Consider the following 27,357-nt stretch of genomic DNA (forward strand, 5'->3'; position numbering starts at 1 on the left):
ACACAAAAAGAATTTTTCAATTTGGACCAGTAGTTCCTGAGATCAACGCGTTCAAACAAACAAACTCTTCAGTTGTTTTTTGTCAAGCACACTAGACCTCGTCAATAGAAATCCGTATACCGATCTACTGAGCCACGAACGTTCTACGATATATTTTGAAATAATATGTTTACTGAATTGTAAGGTCCCTGCAAAAAGGCCACTTACAAACTGTTAGGATATACCTATAATATGACAATGTTGCATTTGCTGGAATGTATACACATCTTTTTTTTGCTGGTCAGTCGGGGAAATCCTCATGGGCACCCACCTCCTTGGGGCAGGAAGCGGGTAGCGTCAGACTCTTAACTCAACCTGAACTGCTGTACAGCGTCCCCGCATATAGTCGTTGCGCACACCTGCAAAGCTTGTCAATTGGCTAAAAAATCAGTTATTATTTATATTTAACCCTTAGACTTTTTTCTAGCGTAGGCGTAGGTTCAATAATAAAAACATGTACTATAAAAAAGCCCTTAGTTAACTAGGTCATTGTAAAACCGATACAATCAATAAACAGTGTCACATTTCAGTAAACCATAGAGTATAGACTGCTGTAGACCATAGACTATTTGTGTAGAGTTTTCTAGGTCGCAACTGAGTAAAAATCAATAGTTATCGGCTTGTCATGGCTTATTTACGTGACAAGCATAAGTTATGTTATAATAGTTATAAACTTAGTTTTGTTAATAGATAATATTTAAATAATTTATGCATATAAATTTCCAATGATGCCTCTTTTGTTTACTATTTAAAAAGGTAAATAATCTTGGTCTGTTCTTTTTTTTCTACAAACTCAGTTATTTAAATCTATGAATTTTTTGTATACTGTATGATGCAGTGTAGGTTAAAGATTCCAATATTTAGAATCCAGGTTTCCTTCGCCGTATCTTCTCATTTGACTACGCAGTGTACTGCGCATGTCCATATTAAACGGCTTTAATAACACGTGTAAATTTATTGCATGTTATGTCATCACAGCTTACATGTAGGAACCATAGACCCTTAGACAAGTTACATTACTCCTCGCGCTAACGCTGACGAATCACTCAAATGTATTGAACTGACAAGTCAAAGTCACGTCACTTGTCGAAACGGAATGTCATTCTCATACATTTTGACTGCACGGATAGCCGTGTGGATGAGGTCATCACGCCAAACCTACCGTGTGCAACGTGTTGGTTCAATCCCCGCGTAGGACAAGCATTTGTGAGATATATCAATGCTGTCCTGAGTCTGGGTGTCTTTGACTTGAATGTTTGTGAAATGTTTGCGAAACAAGGATTAAATTTCTATTCGTCTTGAAATGATAAAATGTACAGTGAATGAAACTTACACATGATGTCACAATTGTGTATAAATTATACGGAATCATTACGTCACAAGCCCCCTCTTGAACATTACATTTATATGGTAAAAGGCCAAAATATTTGTCTAATAATTTTTAATTATCTGACTGAGGGATTAAATATAATTTAACTTTTCTAGTTCGATGTACTTAACAGTTTCTGAGTGAGTGTTTCGCCCCGTACTGAATTACCAAAGATTGTGTTAGAAAAATGCTTACGAGAATACGCATAGTGTAATTTTATTCCAATTGCCATTCATTCATCGGCCATTCTAAATAGCAGAATTGGGGTCCTGTAAATTACGAGCTATTCTTTCATATTTTAAGCTCAGAGAGATGATTTTTCCGTTGTTTTTCGTCAATACCTACACAATCCACCCGTACAACTAGTACCAACTAGATTATTTCTGCATGTACGCAGCACGCATAGATACTGTAATTTCATATAGAGGTCACCTTTAATAGGGGACTTCCTTCCAACTCAGCTGATGATACAATGTTCCACGCAATGTAGCGACTATACCACAAATATAAACCTTAACAGGACTGACATAGAGGTGTTTTTAATGTGGGATTGTAAACCAACTTGTGCGGTGGAGTGTTTATCGGAAAAGGGGAGTTTGAGTCCTCTATATTAGAGTTTAGCTCTGATTTTCTGGAATCCGGATTATAAGTGACGCTTCCTATACCTATATGATTTAAAAAGTGTTATGAGGGGTTGATTGCGGAGTGATTTTTCTGATTTATGGGTAAAGCAAGAAAGGGTAAGTTAGGGTGCGATCCGGGGCTCCGATTCTGCTATTCAGTTTTTAAATCTCCTAAAAATAAGAACTCGATGTAGAATAAGAATTCACTCCATTTGAAATTTTATTAAAATTAGTCCTGCCGTTTTTATAGTCTGTTGTAAATTGCATTTTCATCGGGCTTGAAGCTACCCTGAGAATTTCAGCCTACTACATAGCTTATCGGCAAGTGCCTCAAAATTGAGTTGAAAAAATCCAACCGGAACGACAAAGAAACAAAAAAGTGATTGTATAAAAACATGGGAAAATAGGATAGAACTTGACTATTCAGATTCTGCTAAGCATTTTGCCAACACAATACTTTTAAAGTTTATACATACTCGTATATTGACAGTGAGAGTTCTGCCCCGCACTAAATTCTCAATTATTTTGTTGGTAAAAGGCAGAAGAATACTTATAGGTCGGGAAAACTATGCATGGAGAATTGCCACGCATTCGTTTGCCACCAAAACGCGGATGACGTAGCACGGCGGTTCAGGTTAGGTCAGTAAGAGTCTGACACTACCTGCTTCCTCGCCAGGAGAGCACGGATAGCCGAGTGGTTGAGGTCACCACGCCAAACCCACTGAGCACGACGTGTTGTCTCGATCCTCGCGTAGGACAAGCGTTTGTGTGATCCACGAATGCTTGTCCTGAGTCTAGGTGTCTTTGTGCATGTGACTTGAATGTTCGTCAAACCCACCACGATAGAAAGATTAAATTCATTACAGCGGGAGTCGTTGTTAAAAAAAAACATTCTCGTAGCTGAATACTAGTCCTTTACGAAACTACAACTATTTGACGTCATAAACCGTTGTTTGTAAATTAGTTATCCATGCTTGAGGAGTAAATACCACCAAATATCAAACGTCACGTTTAACAATCGGGACCAATGACTGTACGTGCTTCTCAAGACAGGCCTAGTATATAGAAATGACTGGGAAATCGTTGCTAGACACACTGGCCTGCTGGTCTAGTGTTTAGCGACCCTAACTGACTATACTGACTATACCAGACGTCGTGGTTTCGAATCCCACACAGGAAAAATGTTTGTGAGATGAGCATGATCGTTTGTTCTGTGTCTGGGTAATTTTACAAAAATAATCACTTTTGTGTCTCCGTATTATCAGATCTTACGTCACATCCGAGTATAGGACAATACGAAACCATCGTCCAAATTGCAATACATTGCGTGGTCTCACATCTCTAACATGAAAACTAATGTATCATAACCAGCAATGTATTACGCATAATATTCCTTGCCGTATCTGAAATAGCCTTTTCAGAAGTTAGCAGTGCACTTAATTATTCAACGCCTGGCTATCGATCGGCGTGGGAACTAGGGCGTACAGCTTAGTATAGCCTCATATTTATTATTTATAATACCATGAAGTCTGAATTAAAAATTCATGAAAGAAAATGGCGTATTGTTGACAGCTGTGCGATCACACGCGCGTTGTTTTGTAGAAAGAGTTGAATGCAAAGCGTTTGTGTGGATAATAAGGTAATTATACTCTTTTTGTGGGTATTATTAATGCTTTATCTGAATTAGTGCAGTAATTTTATGATTAGTTGGTAAATGAAAATTTTAACATCCTTTTTTGACATATATTTTATTTTTATAACAACTATCGTGAGAATTGTACATTATTCAATGATGCAACGGTCTTTTGTTTGAACACAAACTGAATCATTTTCCGAATACATTGAGGTAGCTGAAAAAAAAATGTGTGAATTTATAATGCGTTCTATTTTAACATCAAAACTGGCTTTAGAAGTTTTACAGAAAAAAATTGCAGCATTTTCAGTTGAGACCAATGCGTAGTTTCATCTTTTTATTCATATTGTAGACATTTCTTTAGATTCAATCAAAAACAGAAGACTTAAAATTTCGATCTTTTAATACTGCGGCTAGAAAAATATAAAAGTACTACTGTGACAAATCGTTCAACTAAATCGTTGATGCGTCAATATAATCAGCATTGCGACACTTAACTATTCTGCAATACGACATTGGCTGTATGCGACGCGGGTCAAGGCGTATCGACCTGGCCGAACACAGCGGACTGTCAAAATAACACAGACAATAAATTCGACTCCCGCCTTTTTTGCTGTCAAAATGATAAAATTGTTTTAGAAAATCCGTTGATATTTTTATCATTGTAATGTTCAGTTTTCAAGACCTTATTTATTTATTTAAATTTTGGATTCTTTAAATTAATGTGTATGTAACGTTATCATTATTTTCAGTAAATTAGGCGGCAGTCGCAAGGTCATTGGTTTTTTTTTCCATTATTTGAATGACCAGGGAAAGGCAGCATTTTTTAATTATTTATTGTAATTATAATTGCCCAAAATGAAATTATTAAGAAAAAAAAATACTATAAATATTCACAAGAAATACTATGAATGTAAAGCCTTGAAAAAAAATCTTTAAATAGGTAGTTACAAAAGAGGCTACATAATGCACCTTGTTACGTGACTTGCTTAACTATGGAGACAAAGTAGTGTGGTATTAAAATAATAGCAGTCCATTCTATGAATAAGTAGAATTTAATAATCAATTTGTAAAGTGACAATTAAAACCGCACTAATCCAAGCTTTAATGAGTCTTTAGAATATGTATTTAAAAAATTAATGGAATTTTACCTCAAATGTTGAATATATTTAAATATTTCGTCATTATTATGATTTGATCAAACACAAATAAAAATAAATATCTTTTCATAAATGTTTTATAAACTTGGCATTCAACCTCTTTGCAAATAATATGACGAAAATTACCAAGCAGTTCCTTCAACTAATTAATTAACGAAACACCGTATATTTAATTTAAGGAATTACTCGCCAATCAAGCTTGCAACCATTCATGAAATTTAAAATACTAATCACATAATAATGCAAGAATTTAATGGCTCCTTAGCAACTATTTCTAACTTTATCAAAATACGCGATCGAATACCGCTGGCATGGCACGCTAGATTAAAAAAAATCATTTCAAATTTGGAACGTTTGTCGATCCTACTTTTTTTTCCATTCGCGTAGTCCGTCACAGCGGGGATCACACGTTTTTTCAACAAAAAATATTAATTGCTATCTTATTCAAAAACTAACACCGGTTTTTTGAAAGTAATTGTTTAAAATATTATGTCGGTGCATACTATACCTCTGGTTACACCTTTCATTAGAGGCCCGAGGTTCCCGTACAGAAAGAGTAAGTGATTCTAAATTTTCTTTAGCTATAAGGAATTTTATTTCCATGGTATAGTTGTATATTATATCCAAGCTGAAATGTTTTTTTCAGGATAGGCTTAAGATGGATGAAATTAATTTGTTTTATGTTATTTTGGTAACGTTACGTAAATGGCGGTCGTCAGACATTCGATGCAAAATGTCATTTAGTTCAGATTTTTTTTTAATGTCTTCGAAAACCATTTCGAAATAAAATTAAATAGTTTTGGATAAAATCTAGTCGTTTGACCGTATGTTCCATTTTATGCTGAGCTCTTAAGGCGTAGCTTGGATTTTTGTTATTTGACTCTGATGAGAAAACCGCTTTTTAGTTCGATTTTTTATACTAACGACAATCGTGTTTTCAGTTTTTTCGTAAATTATTTCTTGTTTAATATTTTTTACATATTAATACTTAACTTAAACCAAATCTTGACTATAAACTTACATACACTTGGTACAGACGTTACTTACCTCAAATAATAAGTTATCAACAAAATTTAACTTGTTTACTTCTTTTGTTAATAATTATTAATTTTATTATGGGGTAAACAGGACTGGCGGTTATATTTTGGTAAACTATGTAATGGTTTTAAAATTCTTTTCAAAATAAACGGATTGTGGTGAATGTTTGATAATTTACATAACAATAATTTTCGTGATTCAGTTTCATAATTATTTATGTAAAAACTCAATTGATTTTCTCTAAATTTTCAGTAAAAAGTACTTTAAATAAATATTTTATTTCATTATAATCATATGTGACAACACATAAGGTAGCGCTCCTTTTATAAAATCTGTCTTTATTCATCCCACCAGTTATCTTTACACTGTTCAGACACTAATCGCAATGTAAAAAGTATAAGTGATTGAATTTTTGACAAAACTAATTACCTCTACTCTACCTCTCTACTACAATAAACAAAAACCACCATTTTAAATGCATATTACCAACATAGACTTTCAAAAACCTCTGTTATTTTATCTTAGTAATTAGTCTCTGATCAGCTATCGTATATTAAATGGCTATAATTAGTATGTTGTTGTTGCAATCTTGGAGCTCTGCCCAGCCTGTGAAGTGGATGGCGCGATAGACGCGTTTTATACATCTATATCCAGTTTGAACCAATGTTATGGTACTTTAAATGCCACTGAAAAGATTTTTCTTTAGTTATATTACTAGATGCTTTTAAAAGATTAGATTGTATGTTAAACTAGCTGAATTTCGCGGTTTTTTAATTAATTTCCCCTCCTGTATAGGTATAGTAAGATTTTTTATATTTACAGTTATCAATAAATACATTATATAACAATTTGATAGTTCTTTTGTACAAAAAAAATATGAAAGTGTGTTCCCCGCTTGAAGTATGAATCAAATAAAAGTTATATACCATATAATACTTATATTTAATCTATATAGTTATAGTTTTCTATCTGAATTTATACCATTTCTATACATATACAATGCACACTATACCTACTCCCACTGTTCACACTTCAGCTTTCTGTCAGCAAAAGTTCAATTAAAATCGATTAGCTTGGTTAAACAAACATGATTTTTATCACATCTCTTACTTGAAAAATATTTTTTTACAATAATTAGTTTATCGAATATCAATAGGATTTCATAATGCTCTAGTTTTTGGCGCCAATCCAAAATACACATTTTAAATTATTTAATGTCATTGACTTTGTCAACTTGTTAATACTTCGCTATATGTAAATTAATATATATAATAATGCAATAAAGAAAATATAAATAATATATTTTTTATATTTTAAATATATCAAAACACTTGGGAAAACTTATGACTTACTCCACGTTCTTACGGAGTTAACAAGGTCTTGGTTTTTTTATTTGGATTTTATAGCTTAGACTAATTACTGTAACGTTTTAAAAGTGCCTGGAAAACGGCATATTTAATATAAAAACTTCGATTTTGATTTCATATATTTTATCAAGTATTTTAGACAACTCTCGAATCTTATCTATACATCCATACAATCTACTAAATTAGCTCTTTTTTCATAGAGTAATGTAGTTGATACGAAATGGGAGCTCATCCCGACAGTATAGAAGTCTGCACTGAGTGTTGGTGTCAATACTACCATAAAATGTACGGAGAGTAGGGCGACCATGCTTTGTCAAGAAAGGTAGACAACGTCCGCGAGTTGCTCGTGTCTAACGTCATAGGTTTATTATAGAAACTAGTCCTATTACTACGATTAGATTCAGCTGTAATTTTATTCAGGAAGTTCTAGTTTTTTAACAGTAGAAAACTCTATTTTTTATTATTTTAATTACTTGTAAAATATAGCGCGAAAGAAGGAGGGTATAGGTCAGCTAGTCGTTTAGTCGTAATAGGTCGTTTTTATTATACTTATACGGAAACAATAGCATCTTAATATTTATTATTTTTCTAGTATTTTAATAACTCCGTATGTTATTTTAACCTCTGTAGTTTAAGTGCATAAAAATATATCTATTAGTAATGGTTTTATTTGAAAAACTATATTTGATTCATTTATGCGATTCATAACTTGGTTTTCTGTAAATTATTGGTTAAATCATAGTATTATTATTTAACAAATCACGCTAAACTTTTAAGTAATAAAACACTAGCTTAAAATTAAACTAAATATGTCCTGTTTCCACAACAAATCTACGTCACCCCATTGGCAGGACACACTGGATTTGTAGTTCGTTGACCTGGTGAATTTGTGACCTCTAGGGGTCAAGCGGGGTTGTCGTCGATGTAAAAATGTTTGAAGCAGACCTGTCAATAGTCTGATTACGGCTTTGACTAGTTTTGTGTAATTATTAACGCTGTTTATGAATATTGTGTTGATTTACCAGCTAAGTTACAGTATTCAAAAAGAAAGACCAACTTTAATATTCAGTAGGGGAAGTATTCAATGTTGATTTATAGGAAATAGTAAGGATAATTATTTCATAGGCAAGATAGAGCAAGAAGTATGTTGCTAGTTACTGTTAGGTAGGTAATAAGACGTCGTAATTGTTCCTAAAGTATTCATTTTCTATGTCTAACAGCAGTCGCCAGTAGGCTGAATTGATTGGTTAACAGATGGTTGCACTAAGTAAATAGAATAGAAGATTAAAAACAGTTAGTGGATGGTGGTAATGACTGCCAAACTGGAAGTCGTGGGTTCGTTTCCCATCTAGGGTAACTATTTTTGTGATGACCACGATTATTTGTTATTTTTCTGGGTATAATTTATGTATCTATTTAGAAATATAATTGTTTATCGGTTGTCTAGTGCTCATAATACAAGCTTTGCTGGCTTTAAGACTAGATGGCGTTGTTGTAAAGAATGATTATTTAATGATTTATTGATTTTGACGACCTCCGTGGTCGAGTGGCGTACGCACCGGTTTCAAGGTGTCGCTAACTCTGAGGTCCCGGGTTCGATCCCCGGTCGGGTCAATGTAAAAAATCACATTTCTACATTGTCTCGGGTCTGGGTGTTTGTGGTAACTTCGTTGTATCTGAATTCCATAACACAAGTGCTTTAGCAACTTACTTTGGGTTCAGAACAATGAATGTGATGTTGTCCGCATTCATTTATTTATTATTTATTATGAATATCTTAGCAACATTGTATATAATCGGTTGTTTTCGCTTGTCCACAGGCAAGTCGCCGTTCTTCCCCGGCGTGGAGGAGGCGGCAGTGGCGGGGGGCGCGGCCGGCGCTGGCTCGCCCTCCGTGCCAGACCAGGCACAGGATGTGGTCTCCAGGCTGTCTGCGGCCGGTATGTACACTGTAGATACTTGGTTCCTCATAAGCTGTACTGGAGGTAGTTGGGATCATAGATATAGATATACAATAGATGACGCAAATGCACGTACTTTGCGTGGCCAAACCTCGACCAAGAATCAAGGTCCACGCGCGTCTGTTGTTGTAGCCCGGCGCGTAAACTAAAATAATGCCTCGTTGCGTTATAGTTAACTGCAATAGCCCAAAAATTTCGGGCTCCCAAAGGCAAGAACATATTTCCTATCAAAGATACCTTTAAAAATATTATGGGTAAATTCTGTGGTTAAAAAGTCGGCATGCTTGGTTTCAATACAAGTTGTGATACGCGTGACGTCATAATGGAGTATATATTTTATCATATTGTTACGTCACAAGCCCTCCACCTACAAATCTTTGTCAATTTTAGTTTTCTGAAAAAGGAAAAATACCTGTCTAATACTTTTCAATTATCTAACTGAGGGACTAATTACATTTTTTTCTTTTTATACCCAGTCATTATCCTTACTAAATACCCTAGTCTATTGCCCACTTCCTCGTCTAAATACCCTAGTGTACTGGCAGTACTACCCCACTTCCTCGTTCAAGCAGTGCGGTACACATTGCAGGTCTGTCGATGTGTGTGAGCGCGCTGGGCTCTCCGGCGCGCTCGTCGCCCGTGTCGGCCGGCTCGGAGCACGGCGAGCGGTTCAGCCGCAAGGTGTTCGTCGGGGGCCTGCCGCCGGACATCGATGAGGGTAAGTCTTTATGATTCTTTCGATCTTTATTTACGTTTTACGAATAGTAGGTACTACTGAATTGTTTTGCTTTATCAGCTTCTAGCCTACCTGAAACAGTCAAGTATCAGTGTTTTACCTATCTGACCACATTTTTTGATAGTAACTATCGTGACAATGATTCATTATTAATTGATGCAACGGTTTACTCACGCCGTGAATAAATCGCGTCAGCTCATGATTAAGGACTACGGTTGGGTCCGAAACTAGTCGGGCTACCCCGATAAATACGCGTAAAATATCTGAATATAGTTTTTGTTAAGACGCAGTTGACAAACCTTCTGGCTCTCGGCAATTCGTTGCTAACGTCCATCATGAGCGAATTATAGCTGAAACTCACATTTTATCGTGTCTTCTTAAAAACTATGAAACTCTTCTCACTCATACACAGGAATTGTGACACAATCTTATATTTTAGCTTAAACAATACGAGACTTACCTATAACATAACACCGTGCTTTGCAAAAACTACGTATTTTATGCACTTTTTCTGTGATAAAAATTAACATTAATTTCATCGCAGCAACATAGACCACGACAATAAAAAATAATGTCACTATTAACATGATTTTCCAACGGGGTTTTTCGTTTGGGATCGCTTATTCAATTTCATATGTCTGCCTGCTGCGTTTGACCCACATGTAGCCCCTGGCAATTTGAAAAACATTGTCATTTCATTTTGACACGGGACCCCTTTGTGCGTTTGTGTTGTGTATGTTAGCTAATAGCCCTGAAAAGCAAACATGTCTTGTTGGGCACAATTTTTTAATGATAATGTTGTATTCATTTACCGAATTTTGCGTACATGCGTATTATGTAATATATAATCTTTGCTGTATGTAGGTTATGTGTCGTTAGCCAAGTAGCGTTGGGTTTTTGATTTTGATTTTGATTGATTTTTCACTTTGTGATTTTTCATTCTTCTGAAATCCTTTGCATCCACCCTATGCTGCAATCTTTATAGGGTTTTCTTATTCAAATACATAGCACAAGGCAACCGTATTATTAAGGCACCACTCTGTCCTGTATGTAGGTCTATCGGCAAGCTTTATGTTATGAACCTAAAATGATAAATAGATAGCTAAAGTTATTTGTAGATAATGAGGATGGGACATTTCATATTTTCCTCATGTGAGACATATATTCCATGTGACACTGCCATATTGCAAATCCAAGTAGGTCCAATTGTTAATTTAACTTAATTATCTGCTTAAATATCGCTAGTGATATAGATATCATAGATAAATGAGACGGGTAGTCCCGTCTGCTTATTTATTTACTCGTCCCATTCCACAACGGACTCTACACACAATATCCCTTGACTTTAGTCCAGTCCGATCTAAATATCTAACAATGGACATTCTGCCATTGTCCCTTTATCACGACAGGTTGACAAGCCTCTCGCTTTCTGCTAACTGGGTCGCAGCCGCCATAGATACGATTCAAACGATTTAATTGTGAGACTTGGAGATGCAGATTACTCGATTCTGGTTTTAGTGACGTTATCTAGTTGTGTGGCCCTGAATATTGTTACATAATATAATAGAATAGATGTCTTGCCTGCACGGGTAGCAGAGTGGTTGATCTCACCACACCAAACCCACTATGCGCGATCCGTTCCTCGCGTAGGACAAGCATAAAATTTGTGTGATCCACGAATGCTTGTTCTGAGTCTGGATGTCTTTGTGCATGTGATTTGTATGTTCGTGAAACACCCCGCGATGCAAGGATTACTGAAAACGGGAGTCGTTAAACATAATAAAGGTTCTTTTGCGACTACTGACGCGACTTGACTTGTATGTTCCAATACATTGAAGCTGTACATTAGTTTTAGCGCTCTGCTATAATATATGTTACTTGTGTACAGGCCCCGGTTTCTGAAATCCTGATCGATATTGAGTTTTGAGATACCTTTGTCTCATAAGAGTTTACATTAGCATTGTGTTGATCATCGATGAATGGCCAAAATTAGCTATAAGAACCAGATACCCTATTGGGCAAAAAGCCCGAAGAAATCCAATTTTATCGACTTGAGACTTGTTAACAGTTAAATTACTTCATCCGCAAATGCTGAAGAATTACTCAAATGTATTGAACTGACAAGTCAAAGTCACGTCACTTCTAAGAAGAACATCATTGCACATTTCAAGCTATCCGTGTTCTATTGTAATTCCATGTAACTTGTCAACGCCCTCTAGCAGCTCTGCACGAAGTTATCATATCTATGCTGAAACATGTATTTTCATTCCTCGCTCCCTATGTAAATAGATTTAATATCAATCATTCACATTCATTCTCCTGTTTGCCTTGAATACATAAGTTGTAAGACAGTCAACATGCTTCTAAATGGATGTATTTTCTAAAATCGATAAGACTGGGACTTGCTTTTATAGCCCCTGGTAATACCTCATCACATTTCAGATTAAAGTTCTCAACAAGGCCTCTGCATGTTGGACCTGTGTCCCCCGTGCACGCCTTTAAAAAGAATCAGGCCTCTTCCCATGAAGTTATCTCGTGAATGACAAGAAATTTGTTAGAATATTGTATCTTTCCTTATTATTTTGTAAGTATGGATGATGGACGTTTGTAACTCTTTCATCCAAAAACAATTTTACTTATTTCGAGGAAATTTGGTAGGTACAACAGATTAGGTATCTTCAGTTTATTATAAACTGAATTAACACAGGAGTTTTATTCCGATTTTAGGTTATAGTCTGATCATTTTCAATTTGTATCGGGTGGAGCCGCTAACAACAGCTAGTATAAATATTTTCCACTTTTCCACAATACTGCATTACCATTGATTAGTTGTTCCACAAACTAATAAGCAGGTCAATATCGACGCGAGCGTAGCCTTGATGGCAGCCATTACATTGCAGTAGGCCTTCGAATGACCCAAGACTGTTTGTGTCCCCGTCGCCTAGCAACCGGGCCGCCATTGTGTAACTAACCAATTTGAAGGAATGAATGATTTAACATTGCAGGAAAGCGCTTGCATACAAAATTAGCGCTTGGTTTTAAAGTACTGGCGTTTTTGGATTGGTTTTAGTTTGTATTCGGTTTTGGCTTAAGTCTTTAGTGATTAGTTTCCTTTGTTGGGCGGAATTTTTCGGGTTTATATCGAGTTTGATACTTAGATTAGGTACTAGCTATTGCACGCGGCTTCGTCCACGTAGTTATGAAGATGATTTTTCTAAATTGGATGAATAGTTTTTGTTTTCACACATAGGTACTCCCTCGCTTTAGTAATTTAAGACTTCATTTGTCTTATAGCCTTTCTCAATAAATGGGCTACGTCACACTTCCCGGACCCGTAGTTTCTGAGATTAGTATAGGTTTTTCATAAATTGTCAATTACAATCTGTATCTCATCATGTTATTGTTTTACCGATATCCACGTCATCCTATTGACACGAGAAAAAACCATCGAAATTGGCCGCAGGTCAGCCATTTACAAGTAATGCATCATTCTGTAGCAATTGACTACGTTACGTAGGACGTTTGATTTGCAAGCGCGGCACGTATAATAGTTTAGCTTAAGATGCGTTACTGCGCCGGCCGCCGGCTTTAATCAGAGCCAAGGGCGGGCGTGGGCAGCGTTTGCAATCTCACTTAATGTACTCATGTACTGTGGAGATCTATCTAGAATCAACTAGTATATAAAGACTCGTTTTTTCTCTTTCCTTCTCTTTGATACTATTTTCGTAATGAAAACGTGTCGAGTTCAACCCACGCTGAAAGTTTATATGGCTTTCTGACTCTCGGCGAAGTATACCCTGAGTTAAGTTTTCTAGGTTTCTTTTTACGATAACTTGGGTGAGGCGGTTTTTTTATAACTGTTTACTCACGCGTTTTTATCAGGATCTCAGGAATGGTTTTGGATTCAACCGGAGACCTTAATTATGAGATAATGTGGGGTCCCCAGTCGTTGCAGTTTTCGCCCTAGCCCAAAGTCGAGAGATTGCTTGCTTATTCTGATTTTTGGGTTGGACCTTGGTCTTGTTTTTGTTTTTGTCGAGGCAATGTGCTCAACTCATCCATGCTCGCGGTGCTCTGTATGTGTGTGATTGACAGCGATTGTTTTTTCTTAATGGTTTGTGTAACAGTTACAAGGGGTACATAGCGCCCCTCGCACGACTAAACTATCTTATATCTGTACCCCCTTTCTGGTCATATAATCTTAAACTTAATATATTATATAATGCAGAAGCTGTTATACCTTAATAAATAAATAAACTACATAATAAACTTATACATAGAAGGGGGATATGTGTGTGTAATGCCCGCGGGATTGCTCCGAGCTGCGTAAATCTTGAGCAGCTCACGATGGAGTTATAGTTGTTTTCGTCCTGTCTACATATTTTATGAGATTCCGGATAGCGATATTGTATACGGGGGGATTTGTAGCAGAGTATAAGATGCATTGATTGGATAACCGTTAGAAGTTAAGCTACGCTTTGCCCCTGTAGGTACATAGATGGATGAGCATTATTAAATGATGCAGCGGTTATCCCACGCGTATTTATCGAGATCACCCGACTAGTTTCGGACCCAACCGGAGGTTAAGGTCCTTAATTATGAGCTGAATTATTGTCACAATACTATAGAAGTAGATCATTATTTTATATAGGATTTAGTTGACTTTGGTATATGTCGGTTTAATAGTATATGTATAATATAAATGAAACTACTGATTATAGATTTAATGAATTGTTTTGTACCTTAAAATATTGAGACGGTGCAACAAACCACAGTATATGAACCGACTGCAAAATTAAACGTGTTTCAGGTTAGGGATATGAATATTGTGTTTGTAAATCATCTGGAATTTTGAGGATTGACAGGATTTGAGTCCTATCATCATAGACATACATTTATAGACTTGTTACTATTCTTTTCGTGTATTAATGTTGTTTATAAACTATTTTCAGACGAGATCACGTCGTCGTTCCGCCGGTTCGGGCCGCTGGTCGTCGACTGGCCGCACAAAGCCGAGAGCAAGAGTTACTTTCCGCCCAAGGGATACGCGTTTCTACTGTTTCAGGTATAAACACTTTAATTATACATGCATTTATAGTGTAGTAACCAGACATGTCTGTAAACTTGGGTATATTGATTGGAGTTGTGGTAAATGGATCAATGCTTATGTTGTGCTCTTGAACTAAAACGATGTCATCCCCAGCCCTTTGCTAAGCTACATTTCTAGAATCATTAATATCCATAAATGTATGGAAATTACATTTCCTTTCGATCGAGATGTCACTTCTGTACATCAGTGTTTTCTTTCTATTCACGTTAACGATTTTAGAAATGTCAATTGCGCTGCCTTGTTTGACAATAGTCATTTTTTAAGAGTATATTTATAAAACTTTATGCTGAAAGCTAATGTCGTTATCATAAAGGTTCTATCAATTTGAAAGGCCCTAAGTTTCTAGGTTATAGTCTATTTTTTATACGATTCACACCTTGTTTTACCCATATAATATTTTTAAGTTAAACATAAATCGCAGGAGTTGTTTTTTCCGTATTATCGAAAGATGCTCAAGATCAAAGTTAAAGCAACTGCTACTACTATTAGACTTTTAAAAGAGCGAACTATGCAATCTGTTATCGTATTTTTTCTCACGACAAGATATCCTACACTTAATTCCATCCAAATGTTCCCCGAGTCTAAGTATCGTGTACCGCCCTGGCAGGACGAGAGCTCGGTGGCGGCGCTGATGGAGGCGTGCATCACGGACGACGACAAGCTGTACCTGTGCGTGTCGTCGCCCACCATCCGCGACAAGCCGGTGCAGATCCGGCCGTGGCGGCTGGCCGACGCGGACTTCGTGCTGGACGCCAGCATGCCGCTCGACCCGCGCAAGACCGTCTTCGTGGGCGGCGTGCCGCGTCCGCTCAAGGCTGGTCAGTATCACGTACACACATACACGCATCATCAGCCTGGAGCCCTCATGGACATCCACTCGCTCGGGGGAGGAAATGGATAGGAAGTGGGTCAGACTTCAGCATCAGCCTGAACCCCTCATAGACACCCACTCGTTCGGGGTGAGAAGGGTAGGAAGTGGGTCAGACTCTTACTGACTAAACCTGAACCGCCGCGCTTCGTCATCCGCGTTTTTGTGTCGGTGTTTGGTACATTGCAACCCTTCATTCGCGATTCATCATCAGCTTAGCCTTTTCCCAACTATATTGTGGTCGGCTACCAGTCTAACCGGATTCAGCTAAGTACCAGTGTTTTACAAGGAGCGTATACCTATCTGACCTCCTCAACACAGTTATAGACAACAACAACGACAACCCCTTAGACTAGTTGTCAGACTTTCAAGCTTCTGACTACCTGTAACGACTGTCAAATGTCTATGAATTACCATCTATTCGTAGCAATAAGTTGTACTTACGATTGATTCATCTGTTTCCAGTGGAGCTGGCGATGATTATGGACCGGCTGTACGGCGGCGTGTGCTACGCCGGCATCGACACCGATCCCGAGCTCAAGTACCCCAAGGTAAATATCCTTTTTATATTACCCCCCTCTTGAAATTACCCCTTTATTAAATGATGCAACGGTTCACTCACGCGTATTTATCGGGATAGCCCGACTAGTTTCAGACCCAACCGGAGTCCTTAGTCTTTAATCATGAGCTGAACTAGTCGGGCAATCCCGATAAATACGTGTTCGTAAGCCGTTGCATCATTTAATGATTACCCCTTTTTGTCTAAAGCAAAAACCTAGTCCGGCAAATTATATTTCCCCTTTTCAAGCTTACGCCCTGGCTATTCTGTAAAGGAAAAACTTAATCCTATAGAGCAGTCAAAACATGCGCGATGTGTTACGGGTTCGATCCCCGCATAGGACAAGAGTTTGCGTAATCAACGTATGCTTGTCTTTCGTCTGGGTGTCTGAATCAGTCTGGGTGTCCATTCTGACAAAGAAATGTCGTCTTCCAACGTACGCCTGGTTACGTTAGTTTCTGTCTATTTCAAAATGAACATCTATGAATGAATACGTTGTGTACGTGCAGGGCGCGGGTCGCGTGGCGTTCTCCAACCAGCAGTCGTACATCGCGGCCATCTCCGCGCGCTTCGTGCAGCTGCAACACGGGGACATCGACAAGCGCGTCGAGGTACACACACACACACACGTACTCTCATGCACCTACATAATGTACCTACACACTTTCATATTTGGAAAATTCATTAATTGACACACACACACACACACTCGCAGACACATAGTTTGAACTCTCACGCACCTACATAATTTACCTATACTCTCTCACATTTTGATAACACACTCAGAGATACACAAACACTCACATATTTTAACTTTCACACACCTACATAATTATACCCACACACTTTCTTCAGGACACATTCATAGACACACACGCATTAATATTTTGGTAATTATGTAACATTAGTTTCCTCTTGCCATTACATAGACATTGTAATACTTCAAACTATTTTAAGTATTTAAACATGTACATACAGGATACACACATACGCAAACGTCCTAGCACACTTACACTATACATGTAAAATTCAAAGGCATTATAATTATGGAAAATATTGAAACAATTTAATTAGTATTTATAAATATCGATCAAGTCTGTTTTCCTAAGATATTATTTTTGATACAACACTAAACATACATTAATTCGTCGCTGTATGCAGTTTTTAATATCTACAGTGCGTTCAGTGATACTAGAGTGTGCCCTATATAACCCCTTTTCTGCAAATAAAGGATTCGATTTGATTTGTTTTGATTTGAGTATACTATAAGTGTGGCGTCCGGCAGGTGAAGCCGTACGTGCTGGACGACCAGATGTGCGACGAGTGCGCCGGCGCGCGCTGCGGGTCCAAGTTCGCGCCCTTCTTCTGCGCCAACGTCACCTGTCTGCAGGTAAGCGTGCACACACACACACACACACCCAAACACACACTCGCACAAGCATTGGTTATATCTAGGTGTTCTTAATACCACAGTACCATCACTACAAATTGGGTTTCCAAGGTTTAGACATGCAAGAAATGAAATTAATTTGAGATACTTACTAGAAAATGTGGAACCTAAATTTTAACGTAATTAATCTGCCTGCACCCATTATAAGCAAAATAAATATTTGAAACAGTAGAAAGGACTCACATTGTTGTTTTTCATCGTTCAAAAATGCAACATGTGTATGGAGTAATTTGTACTATCGATTGTTGACCTGAAAAGTTTAGTTGCATCGGTATTACTGGCTCTAGTATGAATTTAGCACATGTAAAAAAATATTCGTTTGCTACACTTGTTGGCCAAATATAGAACAAAGTATTGTAACACGTTATAATTTTTTACTGTTTTTATATCAAAGGCACTTCAATAAATACTTTTCTGAAAACCGCATCCAAATTGCTTCAGCCAAACAAGCATTCAAACAAACAAACTTGAAGACCTTCTTTTTTGAAGTCATTTATTTATTTCAATTACCAATTACACTAATTATAATATATTTAAGACATGTTTCGCATATACAAAACAAGACATAACATGTGGCCATTGTGTTGCAGTACTACTGCGAGCACTGCTGGGCGACGATCCACTCCCGCCCGGGCCGCGAGTTCCACAAGCCGCTCGTCAAGGAGGGCGCCGACCGCCCGCGAGCTGTGCCCTTCCGCTGGTGTTAGTACACACACACACGCGCGGGGTACACACCATACACACCCATACACAGGGGGCAAGTGGTGGTTGTTGAAGCTTAGAGCGAGATAGGGGGGTAGGTTGCCGTGGACAGGTACAGCGACTCGTTGGTTGCCGGACAAAAATGTTCGCGGCAACCAGCTGTTTGTTGCGTGCTGTGATTGCTTTTTTGTTCTTTCTACCTTTGAGCGTTTGTGTGTGGGCTTTTAGCGTAAGTTTTTTGTCTCTAAGTGACGGTACTCTAACCATTTTGACGTTCAATTTGAGTACGCCCATAAAACATCTGGTTTAAAATTTGGCCTTGTTCTTTACCTACTTACCACCATCAGGTGAAATGCCTGGTTTTACTTAACAAAGGTAGAAAGATGAAAATTCAATGAAGGCTTTTTTCTAGTAAATGGGGTAAATAAATTTTAACCAAACATCAACAACGCATCAACAGCTTCTTACAAACAATTGACCACTTGAAGTCGTATCGTATGTATCCCGCGTTCTACCCAACAAATGTCGTATTCTAACAACGGATAGTACCTAATACCTACACTAATTATGGCACCAGACTTGATACACTATTGGAACAGGTATTCAGATGTTAGCTTATTACGTATCTAGGACAAGCGAAGCGATTGCACAATAATTGCTGATGAATTTCTTATAATGTCTATAGCGTCAATTGTACACATTTTACTATCGCTGTGCTAGACTACATAGATACGTAATTCAGCTTTCGTTTTACTCACATTTGTTAATGATATTTTTTATCACCAATACTTATTATACGCGTTACATCAAACGTTAATAATTGTGAGTAACTCTTCAAGGTAATAATGCTTGCATTTGAACAAAACGACTTCTTTTTGATTGACGGCTTTCACCGCTCAACTGTGAAAAAGAATCAGTATTATGTAAAACTTGTCTTTTATTAGAAGTCGATTATTTTCAAATGTATTTATTGCCGTAATCCGTTTTTCATCTTGAATGAATACCTGTTCCTATATCTGGTGCCAATGATTACCTTCCACGACGCAGTCTCTTGCAAAGATGAACTATTTTCAAACATGAGAAAATAATTCAGCTTTGCACAAATATCTGCCCAATTCACACATCGGGATATAGTAAGGAATGTCTAAAAAAAAACTAGTCTAAATACTGGCAACACTTGGTAGAAAGTTGCCTAATGCTAGCAACACTAGCCGCCGGTTTCTAAGACTTGAATTGCGATCTTTGTTTGGACAACCAATGACTACTTTTTGGTTGACCAAAAAAAGTGACAACCAATTACACTACGCCAACTTCAGCTACGCGAATTATGACTTGCAATAACAGTGTCACAAAATTATTTCTCGTATTGCTATAGCAACGTAGCTAATACCTTCAGTTTCTGAAAGGATGATAAAAAGAAAATCGACTGAAAACCACGTCAAACGCTGTGATTGGTTGTAAACATTTCGATCTAGCAACCAGTTGTGATCAGTTGATTTGACAACCAATTACTTTGATCACCTTGCTTTGCAGGAACCGTATCAAGTCTTAAAGAAACCGGTGTTTATAATGTCTAATGTAATACACGCTACGCTATCCCCTGAGTTTGGCAGTATAATACCTAAACCTAAGATAAGATGATTTTTGTATAAAAATGTTCAAATAAAAATATCTGACTGCACTTTGGCAGATAACGCACTAGGCAGCAGCAAGCAGCAGGCCGCGCACCCATCGTTATCCAAACCCGCGGCCGCCGCCAGGCTATTTTAGACCAGACCGGAACCGGAACGACTGCTGGCTGGCTGTCTAGTGCGGTATCTAGTTTACGACGACTACCCTCGTTATAAACAAGGCGTGAAGGTATAACACTAGCATTATATTATTTAGACTAGATTTTTTTCCAGTGAATTTTTGAGATTTTGCACCGAACGGATAGGATTTTTTGTGATGGCAACACTCACTGACTAATGTCATTAATGTCAGTTGTGATTTGACAGCTCAAACGGACTTTATCGCGTATTACGTGATCTGTGGACATCGACTGCTCGATAACGATTTTAATTGTTAAGTTGAGTTTTATTCGATTCCGTTTTCAATTAGAAACTAAACAAATAAATTTGCTTTTAAGAAATATGACTTTCTTTAAGTATAAACGATTTTTATTGTCTCCATTTAAGATTTAACGAACGTTTCTGTACATCGATGTTCACTGATCGCTCAACACTGGTTCGAACGACGCCGATGTCGCATAGATAATTAACAATAAAAATTGCAACATTATCCAATGTTTAATGTTAAGCAAAATATTATAGATGAAGTACAAGGCGTCGATTCAACACGATTTGTTTTGGAAAACTCCATTTAGAATCCTGCAGCTCGAGCCACGTTATATAACGATACATAAATTTGTTTATTGTGCTATTAGATTAATTATTATATTAGATAATGTAGTTGTTTGTTACCCTTGTTTAAAAAACTGCGTTAATATTAATGAAGAACAATTTTCTACTTGACGTATCACGTGACACGAGCTGCAGTGTTGCCAGTTTGTGAAAGACGACTTTCGTTTGGTGGTTTACAGAAACAAATTGTTTTGAAGATGAATAGGTTCGATTTAAGCAAAATATGTATCGGAAACTTAGCTAGATGTCCGTTGTTTGTGGATAGGTGAAGTCCTTGGAAGTGACACTCGCCTTGTGTACGCTCACTTGTCGTAAGATACTAAGCGTAAGACATAAGTGGAATGTCTAATTTTTTGAAAAATAACTGTACCTGTGTAGCTAGAGACAATTTCCTCATGTTTTTCTTTATTTACTGTTGATTAGGATTCTTGACTTGGATATTGTTGCGGTTGTCGCGCTGTCCGCTACCATCGATCTATAGAGCGGGATTGCAATCGGAGACAAGTTGTTTTTCCAATCATTCCCTGTTTGAATCCTTATGAAGCCTTTGAACTTGTCGTTGCAATAGACGCGGCCAGAGCTCTGCGAATGTTAGGAAGAGTTCAGTAGGAGTGATGTGTAGTGCAGTTGTGTAGGTTTGTTTGGTCGGCCGCTCTGGCCGCGCCTAGCCCCGCTCTCGAGGACAGCTGGACTAAAGGGCTCGTCTTGATTTCGACAAAGGGAGGCGGTAGGGACTCGTTTTAGTACAAACTTTAACAAAACTGTTACCAATTTGGCTGTAGCCTTGCTCTGCAAGTCGGTGGGGATGCGACCGCGGCCGGGCGCGAGGCTCTTAGATAGTGTCATAGTGACCATATAGACGGTCCCGTAGATCTAAATAGTAGTTTTTGGGAGATTCCCCGACCCTCTTGTTACTTACAATTACGGCCATTCACCTAACTCTAACGACAAGACTCGCGCTCCGAGCCCGCAGCGACCATCCCCACACATTTTATTTTTAGCGTTAAAAAGTAATATATTTAAAATAAAACTATTTTTTTGAATTCGCCGGGGTAGTGCAATAGACGGTAGTATAGGATCTAAATATATAGGCGTGTCAGCGGCCTCAGGCGTAAAGTTCTAAGACCGCTGGCGCATCGTTTTGAAACTATTTAAGATTATAATAACCTTATTAAACCTAGTGTAAATAGGAAGGTTTCACAATTTTTGCCTTCGCGCTCGTTCACTTGGGATTGAGATGGACTAAATTTAAGTGGAGATGACGGCGTTTACTATTCGAAGCGTTAATATATTTCAGATTAAATTTAAACGAGTAGAGTTAAGGTTTCAAGACCAAATATTTATGGTTCGAAGTCCATTTTTCGATTTGAATAGCACTATTTGTAAACTAGGTATATAACTAGGTAAATACATCACAAGATAACCGGTACTAGTCAGTTTCGCCACCAAATCATTGATCGGAAATATATTGGCTGGATATTAGTAAACGCTTTCTGTTTAGCACCGATGTTTAATTTGTCGCGACGGTTGTCCGCGTATGGACCAATCGCGTGCGTCGAATGATGCGCTCTTAATATTGAATTAGAACGAGAAACTTGTCAAAATCAGCGTTGCAAGTCAAGCGACGGGAATGTGTCTTGCGCCTTTGCTTTACGTCCGAAGCAACGCCCAGTTTTGACATGGTTTACAGTTGAGTCTCTGCGACACTTGGCTTGGTCACATTTGGGATTCACTTTGGCAGTTATCGTGAAACAACTTCGCCTCGCCGAGGCTCGCGCTTAAATGTTAGAAGCCAAGTGGAAAGGAGATTGAACGCAAAATTTTGGATATTTTTTTCAGTATAACGTGTACTTAAAATCTAAAGTATTTTAACAACGGATACACACTGTATGGAGTTAGATAACGTATCCCGAAAGACCACGGAAATAAAATAGACTGTAGTAAAAAGACTTGCGCGGATTTTTTGATGATTTTTTTCATGATTTCGATGCGGTTTTTTCGTGTTGTGTGGTACCTTTTTTCGAAAATTATCATGAGGCTTGATAGTGCCTTGTTGTGGCGAATGAGTTTGGTGTACCCCTCCCGACGTAGCTCGAATATACGAGGTCTCGCGGACCTTGGAACTGGGTCGTTTTACTGTTCCTTGTGACGAGTCGAAATTGTCGTTTCCCCCCGTTTGGCTCGCGTATCGGTCAAATATGGGTCGGTTTTACTCATAAAATTCCCTATTTTTAATCTTCATCGGTAAAATTGACCCGCACTAAACGATAAGTAGGTACAATTTGTATTAATAGTAGAAGCATTTTAGTAAAATATGCCATATAGACCCGCGGCGCGAGACGCTTGCGTCAACAGAAAATGTTCAAGTATTAATCAATTATAATGTAGACAAATATTCGAAGGAAAATAATAATATTATTATATTTTCTTAGTATTTAGATATGTACGTATAGTATTTTGAAAGCGAGGGTCTCGCGACGCGGACAGAATTTATGAAAATCGCACGCGAGTGTGTCTTATAAACGATTCGATTTATATTTATTGTAGAAATACAAAGACACCAGTTGATGAAGCAAATATTGTTATTGCAATAATAAACAATGGTTTTGCTTATCAACTCGCCATCTTGGTAAATTTCTAGCTAAATATAAGATCTGTTAGTAAATTAATAGTTTCAGTATAATAGCAAATGCGAATACGATTTCTCTAAATAAAAATAGAAGTTTCTTAGACAAATATATAAAACACACGCCTTGATCGCCCCGAACACGATATATAGGAACCATTTCCACTTGCGCACTTTGTATCATTAATTCATTTTTTATCGACTGATTTTCGTTTTTCTACTGCATTTTCAAATTTGGTAGTTTTTTCAACGATTTTGTGGCAACACTTTTGAAAAAGAAATTTTTGTTTGTAGCGTTTTGATTCTGCGTCGGTGCGTTGAGTTTAGTTTTTACGAAAATTTATTTTTATGTTTTTCTTTGTGAATTTCGTACACTCGTTCGATGTTTTTGGTGGTTCTTTTTCATGAAATTGCTCAATGTTTTATTTTGTAAAATTGTTTAGTACTCCCTACCCCCCTAGTTGAAATTAATACGGCGGGCGATGGTTGAATGTATGGTCGCACTGTCCCATTTTGTATTTTTGTATTTTTATAATAAAAAAAAACGTAAATAATGTGAATTCGGATGTGATTTTTTTACTTTACGCGCAACGTTGTAGTGTACGCTTGGGTTAAGAAATTTTTATAAAAAAAAATAATGATAACAGATCTTCAAGAATTCTAAATTGCTTTTTTGAATGTTACGAAACACGATTACCGTAGTCGTGTAGATCTAGTCTAGAGACTGATCTCAAATTTAATAATTTTTAAAACTTTGTTATAATCGATTTGTGTTGAAACTGTTTTCATTAACTTACACTGGTTTTGTAGTATATTTGCATTTAATCGTTTGTGAGTCGTCTATATTTTTATAATTGCGTTCGAAATTAAATAAAAAAACCCTTGAAGATCTGTTCAACCCAGCGGTAATAAACTTAATAATTGGTGTTAGTATAAACCGAGGTGTGTTTGGGATATGTGGTCTGCCTGCGAGCGGTGGGCTAGATTTGCACTGCCTAGGGCTTTGACGAATGTACCGTCATGTATCGCTGGTCGCGTGCCCACCATTGTCAACTATGTTACTCTTCCTCTCTCTCTTTCTCTAATACTCTCTCCCACTCTCTCTTTACTCATTCGGTGTAGAGATATAAATGTCGTGAAATGTGATTGAAGCAATGAAGCAATGTTAACCTTAGTGTGGACGAGTTAAGATTTATCTCATTAAACACTGTTTGCCTCACTTTAGCGCTTCGTTTGACTGAAGCTCCAGTATTAACCAATTGCCACGAAATAGGATTTGCGTTTGAGCGACATAGTTTACAATACCTTGACTTTGTGTGACCAGCAAGAACGCTTTTCTACCAATTTGGTAGGCGCGGAGGATTTTTAGTAACTAATTTTGCTATTTAGTTGAATGAATATATCGCGCGGGGGAAAGTTTCAATTTGTCCGCCCTTATCTTTATATTTATTTTGTCTTGAGGTTTTACCCTGTTTTCGCTTATCTGTTGTAGTTGTTAATGTCGCCTCGCATTGTTTTAGTTTTTACTATCGTTTAGTTTCCGCGGCTCGGGCGGCCGCGGCGCGCGGCCCCCGGCCCCGGCTGATCTACTTTTGATGGCATGTAGAGTTGTAACGTATTTTTTAGTTGATTTGGAGCGGTGTTTAGTTTGTTGAGGCGGGGCGGCCGTGTTTCTCGCACGTACATTTAGTCGCTAGTTTGTAGTTGTTGTTTTGTCGGCGCCGTCGCTGAGCGGCCCTCGTTCACGTTTGTACGTTGTCTGTTTTTTCTATGGACGGGTGTGCTGTTCTCATTAATTTTAGATCGTAATTTTGTCGTTTGCATATCACTGCGTGCGGTCACAGCAGGGGGGCGTCGCGGTGTCATTCTTATACATTTTTTGACGTGAAATTTGTATCTTTATAAATGAATTGTTGTTGTTGATCGGTGTATCGTCCCCCACGTTACTCCCGAGTGTGTTTCGCACTTCACATGCATGTAAATAGGAGTTAGGTGAAAACAAAATTTTTAAAAAATCCGCAAAAAAAAGAATGTTTTTTACGATTATGTCGGTGGCGGAACAGTTAGTAAAAATTTTTTCGTCTTAGCGTCGCCCGTATCGCCCGGGCGGGTTTTGTAAATTCTTGTGCTAGAGTTTTTAGTGAAATTAAAGAATAGCAAAGAGTAGCGCAATTTAACTAACCTAGTTGAGTCTAATAATGTACCTAATATCTTGTACCGTTGCTAGGACAATATTATTGTGTTTTTTAATAATAAAAATGATTGCACCGTTTTACCTTCAGGTGTTTTTTCACTGTTTATATAATTTAAACTATATCGAAAGTTGCGGTGGATCTAAATTTATTTTTTTAAATAGTGTTTTCGATGTTCAGTGGGCTTCGGTCGATGGGTTACGTGTTTGGACACTCGAGTTGAGCAAACGATTAGAAGCTTTATCTAAACTATTATTATATCCAAGACTTCTTATAGACAAATGTAGGTAAATGATTGAATTAACACGAAGTCTTTAGTATTAACTTATTGATATTCGTTTGAACTTCCCCAGTGTCTCGGACATGCGTGTCTGTGCTTCAGAAAAAGTTTAACTCGGAGAATTATTACCAATTTGGTAGAAATATTTTGTCTTAAATATGTTTTTCTGATTCACGGGCACATTACAAACGTCTCGGAGTCCACATTATAATTTAAATTGATTTAAAATAAGATTTATATATTTTTATATGCAGTTGTTTCATTCATTGTTATATAAAATCAATTTTGTTGATAATTGTAATGAAATTGAAACCATTTTTTTGCAATTCGTTTAGTTTGGTGCCTTTGGGTCTAATGTAAATGTGTTCTGTAAGCGTTCTACGATACCTAGTGACAGCTTTAGTGAGAAATAATTAAGATTAATTTTTAAGCTTTCTTTTTAGACTTAAGTACATTTTCTAAATGTGCAGTGGCGGTGAGGGCGAATACAGAAAGTGGTCTCGAAATATTAGTCGTGGTTTAAATGCATGCACACCTTAGATTTACCTTATACACTCATTGTCGGTCTGAAATAATAACACCTCTTTCTAGACACGATACGGTTTTTACGTAATATGAATTTACTTTGACTATCGCTTATACTGGTCTTATATTGATCACCAGATCACTTTTACTATAAGAAATACCCTGTTATTGTTTTAAACAATTTCAGGGTTTACACATCGCCTCTTAAAACAAGATTCAGTTGTAGAAGAAAGATGCCACTCTACACTGTAGTGCACCTTGCTTCTAGAACTGTACCAGTCTTTAAGCGGTGTGAGTAGGTACAATACCTTAAGACAGCCAGTATAGCGGTTCTGTATTCCCCTTTGCCGCCACTCGACGTTAGCCCAGCGGCACCAAACCACGTCCCGTGCCCCTTGTGTTGGCCACGACACTCGCTTAGTCTTGTTTCACGCCTGTGACTTACTTTACGACTACTGTGAGATATTAAAATGAATTTGAAACTTTCGCCCTGTGTTTGTATTGTAGTTTGCTTTCTGGGGTAGTGCAATTGTTGTTCGCCTTTGTTGCGGGGCTGCGGCCGTCTACTGCAGTCTGTGACGAATTGTCATGCTTAAACTTAAGTAGTTAGCAAGTTCGGTAGTAAGACAGGTTAGATAATGGCAACATAGTAGAATTTGAAGTGACGTTGACATCTGTCGAGTTTGGCGTTTAAAATGACGTGTGACGTCACAGACT

The 27,357-nt window shown here is 37.5% G+C and overlaps 1 protein-coding gene across 3 annotated transcripts in view; it reads left to right on the forward strand.

Moving 5' to 3' along the window:
- The window catches only part of LOC113509000 (translational regulator orb2), a 79,413-nt gene extending 52,286 nt beyond the window's left edge, over positions 1-27,127 (forward strand). For 2 of the 3 annotated variants that reach the window (XM_026892231.1, XM_026892233.1), the window contains 9 exons: positions 9,050-9,169; positions 9,780-9,908; positions 14,879-14,991; positions 15,644-15,854; positions 16,370-16,455; positions 16,973-17,074; positions 17,749-17,853; positions 18,504-18,615; positions 20,306-27,127. In XM_026892231.1, coding sequence (XP_026748032.1) covers positions 9,050-9,169; positions 9,780-9,908; positions 14,879-14,991; positions 15,644-15,854; positions 16,370-16,455; positions 16,973-17,074; positions 17,749-17,853; positions 18,504-18,615; positions 20,306-20,385 — 1,058 coding nt within the window. In that variant the 3' untranslated portion in view covers positions 20,386-27,127. Of the gene's footprint in view, positions 1-5,162; positions 5,381-9,049; positions 9,170-9,779; positions 9,909-14,878; positions 14,992-15,643; positions 15,855-16,369; positions 16,456-16,972; positions 17,075-17,748; positions 17,854-18,503; positions 18,616-20,305 lie in introns of those variants that run through there. The other variant, XM_026892232.1, reaches the window with a different exon arrangement.
- Positions 27,128-27,357: the final 230 nt, after the last annotated feature.

The sequence above is a fragment of the Trichoplusia ni genome, chromosome 3 (genome assembly GCF_003590095.1).
Source record: "Trichoplusia ni isolate ovarian cell line Hi5 chromosome 3, tn1, whole genome shotgun sequence".
NCBI lineage: Eukaryota > Metazoa > Arthropoda > Insecta > Lepidoptera > Noctuidae > Trichoplusia > Trichoplusia ni.